The sequence below is a fragment of the Larus michahellis genome, chromosome 3 (genome assembly GCF_964199755.1).
Source record: "Larus michahellis chromosome 3, bLarMic1.1, whole genome shotgun sequence".
NCBI lineage: Eukaryota > Metazoa > Chordata > Aves > Charadriiformes > Laridae > Larus > Larus michahellis.
The window spans coordinates 124,669,655-124,680,203 of NC_133898.1; the positions used below are offsets into that span (position 1 = coordinate 124,669,655).

Genomic DNA, 10,549 nt, shown 5'->3' on the forward strand with positions numbered 1-10,549 from the left:
AAAGTTTACAAAAGCTGGCATTACCCAGCCCCTCCTTCCAGTGGTGCCTAGTGACTTCAGACTGAGGTCTCAAGGGGCATTATGTTGAACGATAAATGCAGATCAAATTCCTACCCCAAGAAGTTGATGGGTTGTGGCAGAAGCAGCAGTAAATTCTGAGCAGGCATGCTTTGTCTAAGACCACACAGAAGGCAGACTGGTTTTTATACTTAGGTAGTCCTAAGTGTCTTAAGTCAAAGTTAGGTATGATGGTACAAAAGCAAGAGACCTCAGGAATCTGCATAGAACACACTTCACAGCACTAGGTCACAATGTACCTAGCACCTCCATTAACATTTGTTAATCTAACCTTTAGACTTGCAGTGAAGAAGACTTTATGACCCCTTAGACAGTGTGTTCCAGTGTTTAATGAACCTTAGAGGAAGAAAGCTTTTTTTTTTTTCTGATATCTTACCTAAATGTTTTTTTTCTGCAAATGAAACTAGTGATTCCTTGTCCTCCTGCCAGTAGAAAAGAGAAAGAATTGATTGCTCTCCTCTTCATACCTTTTTTCACGTTGAATGTTATTGAGTCCCCATTGGCACTCCAGTCTATAGGGGAAAAAAGGCCAACTCATGCAGCTTTTCTCTGTGCTTTTCATATTTCACAAATAGCCTACTGTTTGCTGATTTTATTTCCCAAATTGTTCACCCTAATTTTTCCAATTTTTTTTTTTTTTTAAATGTGCCTGCCCACAGCAGGGTGACTGTAACTAGGTGATCTTTAAAGAACTTTTCCAACCCAAACCATTCTATGATTCTATGAAAATATCATACCCCATTTCAAAAAAAAGTGCTCCAGGTTATGCCTCCATCATACTAGAATAAGCAAAATTATTGCTTCCAAACTTTTACATTATTATTGTTGATTCAGCTGTTTACATGTTGTAGCAGAACATTTTTATTTATTCCCTTTGAAGTTTCCCATGTCCTCTGAAAAATATTTTTACTTCCTCTTCACCTGTTATTCCTTATTATTCATTCCTTTCATTTGATTTCCTAACATAAAGTTCCTTGCATTTATCTTCATTAAATTTCATTTTATTGATTTCTGACCATTTCTCCAAGTTTAAAATCTTATTCTACAGAGGGTTTGAACTCCTCCATCCATATCATTAACAGAAAATATAAAAAAGAATGATGCTCAAGATGGACCTTTGATGCAATCTCACTTAAAATGTCCCTGTGAAAACTGATAGGTCATTGGAAACAACTCTATATGTGCACACTTTTAGTCAGTTGAATACATATTTCCTATGTTTTCCTCGACGATATTCCCTTAATTTCCTTGTCAGAATACTAAGTATGACAGTATTAAAAAACTTGCTAAGTCCAGTAGAAAGATATTAAAAGCCTTACTGAGGTAAATAGCCTGTCTCCTTCTCCTTCTTTCCATTAGGCTAGTTACTTTTCAAAGCAAGAATTTAGATTAACTTGAGATTATTTGGTTTTGATAAATCCGTATCAGCTTTTTCTGATCACCTTCCTATCCACTCTGTGATGGTAAATTGGTTTGCGATTGCTTATTCTATTATCTTTTGAGATAGGAACTAAGCTGGTGGACATTAAGCTCTTTCTCCTTTTTGAAGGCAGATATTATGCTTTTCTCTCCATTCTTCTTGGACCATCCTATCTGCATTCATTCTCTAAGGTGACTGCTAATAGTTCAAATATTCCTTTGGCTTAGCTTTTAATATACTCATTTCTCCAGGCACTTCCAGCGTGAACAAACTTAACTGAATCAAGTAGTCTTTAATCAGTTATTTCAGTCTTCTTGTTTCTGTCCCTATCCTCTTCAAACTCATTTTAAATATCTGCTCATAATTAAACTTTTGTTTTGAAATTTGAGGCTGAAAAAGCATTATATATTTCCATATTCTCTGCAGCCTCCTTTATTTGCTCTCCCAACCTCACAACTAATGGACTTAAAATTCCTGTTGTCTCCTTTTTTCTTAAGTAGCCATAGGCCATTGCTTGTCTGGCAAATAAAAAATTGCTGTACTTCATTCATGTCATGTTAGTACTAGAGAAACTTGGCAGTTTTGACCCAGAGCCAAAGACCCTGTGAACCTTCCTAGAACTGCTCAGTGAACTCTACTCCACTGTCAGCATCGTCAGTGACATTAGCGATGAAGCTGAAGGAACAGAATTTTGCAGAGTGACGGTGGTGTCTGAATCATCAGAAAAGTCAGGAAAATATTGGTTTCAGTCCAATTCAGAAAAAAAAATGGGTTTGTACGCTTGGTGGGAAAGGGGAATAGACCTTCTTACCTGGGGAAAACAACAGAGAGCCTGACTGTAAAACTTGGTATCAGAGTAATGATGTGGGAAAACCAGTCAGGCAAAGATTTCTTCTTGTGGCAGCAAAGGAATTGCTGGCCTGTATTCCCCAATTCCCATATTTATGTGATAGACCTGAAGTTATCTGTAAAAGGAGGATAAGTAGAGGTTTTACATTTGTGTCATAACAATCACAAGAGAATTAGTGCCAATTTTCATCCTCAAAGATGTTATAACTATGAATATTTTGTCAATTATCAATAATTAAGATTGTTGTTCTATTGTTCTATTAGAAATTGTCTAATTGTCTAATCTATTTTTTTCTATTAGAAAAAAGTCTAGCGTTTACTTACGGCATTTTACTTTTAAATACTAACACAAGTTAGTGCATACACATTAATGTATACTCTCGGGTAGTCTTTACATACGTTATAGGTTTCACATTGAAAACCTTTTCTATTAGTCTTTACGTACCTACTGTAAGATTAAATGCATCAAGGTACTCATCACTGAGAATGTGATACATCAAAATTTATAAACTAGAAACAATAAAAATATAGCAAAGATGCAGTTGTGAACATAACCTTGCAGGTGGGCAGATAAGTGAGATTTTAGGATAAACAGAGAAAAGTCGATATTACTGTAAATTTTTAATAGAGCTGGTAGAACATTGCTTCACCCAAGGCTTCTTTGGAAAGTGACAATCCATCATAACCTAAACCTTTTCTGCAAAAGGACTTCTTCTGACAAATTTCCAATTTTGAAAACATTACAATGATCCACACTGTTTAAACATTTTCAAAATCTTGTATTATTTTTTTATTTTGCCAATAATTTTTATCTCTCATTCCTAACAAGAGCCTTCCACAGTTATTCTCTCTGTACATTTGCATGTATAACGAGAGCCTGCAAATTATGGGCCCATTTCAGTCACATCTAGATGAGGGATAGAGATCTCGGGGACTACTGCAACCCTAGAAGCTTTGTGAAAACTGATGCCTAGAAAGAGGAAAAAAATCCCAGATCAGTACCTCCTCTCAAGGAGTCAAAAGGAGAACTCAGATATTTTATATTTTATTGGTAACATCCAGCTGGCAAATTAGCACACGCATCTTGGAGAGCCAGCAAAGGAGGACACAGGTAGCTGTGGACATGTGGTCAAGGAGAGGTGTCAGAAGGGTCAGGGATGCTGACACTATTCAGATGGGATATCCCAGGAACAAAGAACACATTCATGGAACAGATTTCATTAAAGATGCTGCTCAAAGTCAAACAGGTTTACATTTTACTTTGTTCAGCCAGAAATTTATACTGGCTGAGAGTTTGAAACAAACAAAAGCAAGTCCTTCCTTCATTCAGCAAGTAATGAAGTTATAAAGCTCCTGGTAGCAGGAGGCTGGGGTGGCCAAAAGTGTAAGTGCATTTAGAAGCGGATTAGACAGACGAATAGAGATCCCTCAATGCCTCCAAACACAATGCTGCAAATGCAGCCTCTGGTTTTGGCAGGAGTTTTGGCTGAACGCAAAAATCTCAAAGGTTGAAAAGGAAAAGAATTTCTCCCATTTCCAAGATCCTTTCCTTGAAAATCTATCCCTGCACTTTGGCAGGTCATCTAGGTAGAGGTAGAGCAATCCTTGGTTAGACCCAATGTGTGTACCCTCATGTTGTTAAAGGCAGAAGAGAGAGGAGTTATGGAGGAAAGAGGTTCTCAAAGTCTCAGCTAGACCCCAAATGAGTGTTCCCAATGTGAAGTCTGTAGACCAAGGATTCCCTTTGTCTCAGATCACAGCAGGGTCCCTGGGAGAGTAGGGAGAAGAGAGGAAACTGAGGCAGAAGACAGCACCTCTGCTCAGTGTGATGACTCTGCCCTCAGTGGAAGAGTCTTGATGGAAAGGGAGATGGGGGGAATGACACAAGCAATAGGAGGAGAAATCCTGTGCTACTGCTCATCCCCTCAGTCTTCCTCGTAAGAGAAGAAAACAAAAAGAGAGAGAGAGAGAAAGAGGAGGGCTGCCCAAATCTGGAAGAGAAGGGGCAAGAACGAGATCAGGAGCTGGTTCATAAAGAGAGGTGTTATGGCTTTATGGGATATGAACAAGTTTTAAGTGGTAAAATCATACATTAAAGGGACCTTTGTCAGAAACATCTGGAAAAGAACCATCCAGAATCGACTGGTAGCTGGGGAGGGGTTGAGCACAGAAATCTGAGGAAGATCATTGTGCTTTACTGTCCCCAAAAGAGAATGAAACGCAGCTCTTATACCATTAAATTCAACCATGCCAGGACATGGGCACTGGAAGCAGTGACCAGCCAGCCTGGCCCTCACCCTGCAGTGTACTTACACACTTGCTTTAAGCCTAGTATAAAACTGCAGCGAAGTCGTCTGATTTTGCAGCTTTACTCAGCCCAAGGAGCTGATTTTTCCTGCTTGATGGTCCAAAAGTGACAGCGCACAAGACAGCTGTGCCTTGAGAATTCGGCAGACTCACCCTAAACTTACCAGGGAATTCAAGGTCCCTCCTGAACCACGACGGTGATTCATAAAAGAGCAGCATTTCCACACAGGCTTTTTGCTAACTGCAAGGATTCTGTAATACCGTATGTTTATCTTTCACTGGGGACACTGATTTGCAGTAAAACAGGTAACATTCGCAGAACCTGACAGTTTATGGTGTAATTTTCCCTGTCTGGAATGGCTGTCAGGAGTCTGCTTTGGGCGACATAAGCTGCTGTATGAATCCAAACAATTTAAATCAAAAAAACAAACTCCACGGACTTTTTGTTCACTATCACACACTTCATTATTTGAAAATCTCCTGTCGTCATATTTCTGGTTGCGTTACAAGAAAATTACCATTTTGCATGCTTTGTTGCATGCAATTCTTCTACTGCAGAGAGTGAAGGCACACGATCCACAGTCTGCTTCTACTCCTTTCTCTGCTCAGCAGTGTGTTTCCTGACGTTGTCCAGGATTTTGTCAGGGAACTTTTCACCTTCTCATCAAAACCCAAATATCTGTTCTTATTTTTTGACCAAAATTTTTATTTGAAAGGCAAACGCCTTTGGCTGTGTTTTTTAATGTTAGTTTTTCAATGTTAGTTTTTCTATTTTCCCCCAAATTTAAATTCTTTAATGGGAATTAAAAGAATATGTGTGTGTGTGTATATATATTTTTTTTCAACATATGTTATATGAATATGCATAAAAAATTAATACCTCTTACTAGTTAAAACTTTTCCAGTAAGTTTACCTTCAACTTTACCATTCTATCCCAAAGCTTAGTGTCTGTAGACTTTCTGGACTGTGACAGTGGTGAGTAAAATGGAAGTTAAGTTGGTATTAAGATTTAATTTATTAAAAAAATCATACCCCTAAAATACTTCTCAGGATGGAATACAAAGTAAGAACCTGCCATGTTGCAATAATCACATCTGGCTGTTTTCTGAGTGTCCTCTCATGTGAGCGAAGGTAATTCCTGCTCCCCCAGAGGAGCTCTGGATAGCTGAGAGAGAAAGAGAGAAAGAGGGAGACATAATTATGAAAAAAACCCAGACATTTTCTAGACAATTAATATGAACCAAAGATTTATCCAGTACTGTACTTTCTATCTTTACCACCAGCAAGTCAACTTTCATGTAGTGTGGAAACTTGTGTACTACCACTGAGAAGTTCCAGTTTCACTCAGTAGGTAGAGCAGCATCATACAAATTATTCTGGTCATTTGTACTTAATGGCATATTTTTTTCTTTGTCCATCATGAAGAACCAAGGTGTCCCTTTCTTGGTCACTCCTCCTTATTTCCCAAATAATGCCTTTAATTTATGCTGTCTGGAAGAAAGGGGTGTTATTTGCATTTGTAAGTGTTTCAGACTGAATCCCTTAAACCTTGAAAGATGAAGTAGGATGACAGAAAGAATTTCAAGAATGAACCCCAGACTTGAACAAAACTTAATGTTCTCCTTTGTCCTATATAAGCAGCCTATTTGGGAACTAATTCAATGCCCGTCAAAATCAATAAGTGTCTTTTAAAGGGTATTTCAAAATTTCATTTCTGAGCATGGAAAGTCTCAGAATATCAGGCTGTTAATTTAAGGACCCGCGTATGAATTCTGGTATCTAGTTTTCAACAGGCACTTCACAAATTTCCACTTGTTTAACTGGTAACAAAATCATAATGAAGCTTAGCTGAACAAATTTTTTTGTCTGCTGAAGGATGGAAAACCTGGAGGATGATGGGACCCCGTTTATATATGGACATGTATGTACTTTGTTTTCTCATTTCAGGTCATGGAACCAAAGGAGTGTTTGAACTTCTTTCAGGATGGCGTCGAACCAGAGAGAATCTGCCATTTAAGGACAGAGTAGCAGATGCCTACTCAGATGTCATGGTCTCCTACACAATGACAAGCTCCTTGTATTTCATAGCCTTCGGCATGGGTGCAAGCCCTTTCACCAACATTGAAGCTGTAAAAGTCTTTTGCCAGAACATGTGTGTCTCCATCCTGTTGAACTACTTCTATATCTTCTCCTTCTTTGGCTCCTGCCTGGTCTTCGCTGGCCAGTTGGAGCAGAACCGTTATCACAGCATCTTCTGCTGTAAAATTCCTTCAGCAGAATACCTGGACCGGAAACCTGTGTGGTTCCAGACTGTGATGAACGATGGCCATCAGCATACTTCTCATCACGAGACCAACCCGTACCAGCATCACTTTATCCAGCACTTCCTCCGAGAGCATTACAATGAGTGGATTACCAACATCTATGTCAAGCCATTTGTGGTGATACTGTATCTCATCTATGCCTCTTTCTCCTTTATGGGGTGCTTACAGATCAATGACGGAGCCAACATTATCAACCTTCTTGCCAGTGAGTCTCCAAGCGTCTCCTATGCCCTCATACAGCAAAAGTATTTCAGCAACTACAGCCCAGTGATAGGTTTCTACATTTACGAACCTCTGGAGTACTGGAATGGCACTGTACAAGAAGACCTAAAAACACTAAGCCAGGGGTTCAATACAGTGTCCTGGATTGAACAGTATTACCAGTACCTTCGTGTGAGTAACATCAGCGCAACGAACAAAAGTGACTTTATCAGCATCCTCCAGAGCTCCTTTTTAAAAAAGCCAGAATTCCAGCACTTCAAAAATGACATCATTTTCTCCAAAGCTGGAGATGAGAACAACATAATTGCTTCTCGTTTGTACCTGGTGGCCAGGACTAGTGAAAACACACAGAGGGAGGCGGTAGAATTGTTGGAGAAGCTGAGGCCGCTCTCTCTTATACAGAGCATCAAGTTCATTGTGTTCAATCCTACCTTTGTTTTCATGGACCACTATGGTTTATCAGTAACTATGCCTGTCCTGATTTCTGGTTTTGGCATCCTTCTGGTGTTGATACTGACCTTTTTCCTGGTTATCCATCCTCTGGGAAATTTCTGGTTAATTCTCAGTGTCACCTCGATAGAGCTGGGTGTCCTTGGCTTGATGACCTTATGGAATGTAGACATGGATTGCATTTCTATACTGTGCCTTATCTACACTTTGAATTTTGCCATAGATCACTGTGCACCCCTGCTTTATACATTTGTACTAGCTACTGAGCACACCCGAACTCAGTGTATAAAGAACTCCCTCCAAGAGCATGGGACAGCCATTTTGCAGAACGTTTCTTCTTTTCTTATTGGGTTGGTCCCCCTTCTCTTTGTGCCTTCAAACTTGACCTTCACACTGTTCAAATGCTTGCTGCTTGCCGGCAGTTGCACACTTCTGCACTGTTTTGTTATTTTGCCCGTCTTTCTAACCTTTTTCCCACCTTCCAAAAAGCACCACAAGAAAAAGAAACGGGCCAAAAGGAAGGAACGAGAAGAGATCGAATGCATAGAGATTCAGGAGAATCCTGATCATGTTACAGCAGTCTGAAAGGCTTAGAAAAAAATAATAGCATATTCTCTTTTTAAAAAAGCGTTGCACAGAGATGCAGGGAAAATAGAGCAAAGATCTCAGCTGCTTGTGCTGGCCAGGTCTGACAAGGCAAAGGAAGATCAAGAAGGGGTACTCATGACACATCAAGGTGCAAACTTTTTTTAACAAAAATAATGAAAGTAAAAATAATCTCAGATGTTTCCTTTGAATTCTCATTCTCCACTAGGGAAGAGTCTGTTGGCCGTTAAGTGTTCCTGAATCTCAAACTGTAGCTCTAATGGGAATTGCTCAATCTGTTGAATGTAGGGCTGAGGCAAAGGTGAAAAAAAGAGATACCATTAAGTAAACAGTAGGGAAAAAGGCACATTTGTTTGATAATATTGTCCATGGAAAAATAAAAAAAACCAACAACATCTCAAATGAGAAAAGGGAACAAGACCAAGAGAGGCAAAAAAAAGGCATGTTTTTTTTTTCTTATTTTCTTGAGCAAGTTGGTTGTGATGAAACCTATGCACTTGGGAAGTAGAAGTTTAAAACAATCTAAGCCAAAGTACTTCCCAATTCTAGTACACCATGCATATCTGTAACACCACAGTTAGAGTGTTACTGTGAATATGGATGGCAAAGCTATACTGCTAAAGGACAGAGGTACTGTTTACACAGGAGAAGAAATAATCATAGCCATTTGGAAATTTAACATTTAGTTTCTTTGAATATGACACGTGACCTTTATCCCAAGAGGCCACAGCTGGTAGTAAATACCATACATACATTTTGGTATTTCTGAATTTTGAAACTCCCCTTGAACTAACAGATCTCACGAAACTAACCCAGGCCATTACCACTGCAGCAGTATTTGCAGTTCCTGCAGTGTAACACTTTTGAATTCTAATTTCTCAGTGTTGACATTAAATGCTGAATATTAATCAAGCAGGCGCTTTAAACGTGATGATGGATTGCATATCACAGGCATAATGTGACTGTGTAACAGCTGAGTCAGCTCTGGAGCACCCGCACAGTGTTACCATTAGATATTTGGTCCAATGGACGAAGGGATATGTTTGCTGGTCCCTGCAATATGCTGCAGGAAGTGGGATTTTCCCCTTCTTTAAGCAAAACATCAGTCAAATACTGGCCACACACACACAAAAAAAAGACCTTGTTAAGGTTTGTACGGGGATGAATCAACCCCCAGCTGTAAAAAGACAGATCAGTCCCCTGTGGGAAGGGGAGGGGAGGGCGAAATGTCTTTATTATTATTACTCCTAAATATTTGAGCGTTGATCGTCTGCAACATGAAGCTTTGTTATGGCAGTTGAAATTTCACAGAAGAGTGCAGTAAATCCGCAGTTACTATGTGACACTAGAAATCGTACTGTAAAGAACTATGAATGACTTTCTCTGCTTTGTAAACTATACAGCTTAGTAGCCCAAGAGAAGGGATGAAAAGAGATCTAGCCATTTCAGTTTGCTCTTGGCCCAGTTCTGCGCTGGAGCTTGCCATGTCCATCTCCCCTTTCAGTATTTTAAAAGGGCTTGCTTTCTACTCTCTGGAATAAGGTAAAGCATCACTCACATGAGCAATGTCTTCCTGAATATATAGTATCCATGAGGACACTATGTAAAGTTATCACTATATGGAGTGTTTATGTCTACTTTGTATTACTTGTGGGTATCTTTAAAAGATGTCTGGAAGCTGTTTGCCTTCCAAAATGTGTATACATGTCTATTTGTGGCTGGTTAACTCAGTCTCAAACCTGCAGAGTTTGCTAATGAGGGTGTGTACATATGTTTTACTAAAAAGCTCTCTGCAAGAAGTTGATTCTTTGTTATGTGACATGTCTCACCTCTTCCTACTGTTTATTGGTTAGGGAGAGCCAGAGAAAATTCACCCGCAGCACAAAAAGCCATTTGAACGCCAGTTCTAATATTCATTAGCTGCTTCTGTTCCCAAGGAATACAGTTTCGCCTCTTCTCTATGCTTTGTGTACTTTGCCATTACCATTTGCCAAAAATGACCTCTGTGTTTTAGGAGTGGTCAAAGCTCTTGATTGTTCAAGGGACCTTTTGTGTGCAAGGGGTTTTAGAGAAAGATAAGCTTTCTAGATAGGCAAAGCTTCCAAAGTCTGAACCCAGATCTAAACTTCAGGTGTAGCTAGATCAAGATTACTGGTTTGATCCAAGATATTCAAGGGCCAGCTGCAAAACTTGAGATTGAAATAGTTTAGTAAGATTTAGAAGGATGGGGTGTTTGAATGTTGGGTTATGGCTTAGATGTATCTCTACTTGGGAAGTATTTATTGACCTTGA

General features: G+C 39.3%; 1 protein-coding gene across 2 annotated transcripts in view; it reads left to right on the forward strand.

Annotated features, from left to right (window-relative positions):
• The window catches only part of PTCHD4 (patched domain containing 4), a 91,478-nt gene extending 81,409 nt beyond the window's left edge, over window positions 1–10,069 (forward strand). For both annotated transcript variants that reach the window (XM_074582010.1, XM_074582009.1), the window contains exon 3: window positions 6,603–10,069. In XM_074582010.1, the coding sequence (XP_074438111.1) occupies window positions 6,603–8,236 (1,634 nt within the window). In that variant the 3' untranslated portion in view covers window positions 8,237–10,069. The remainder of the gene's footprint in view (window positions 1–6,602) is intronic.
• The last annotated feature ends 480 nt before the right edge of the window (window positions 10,070–10,549 follow it).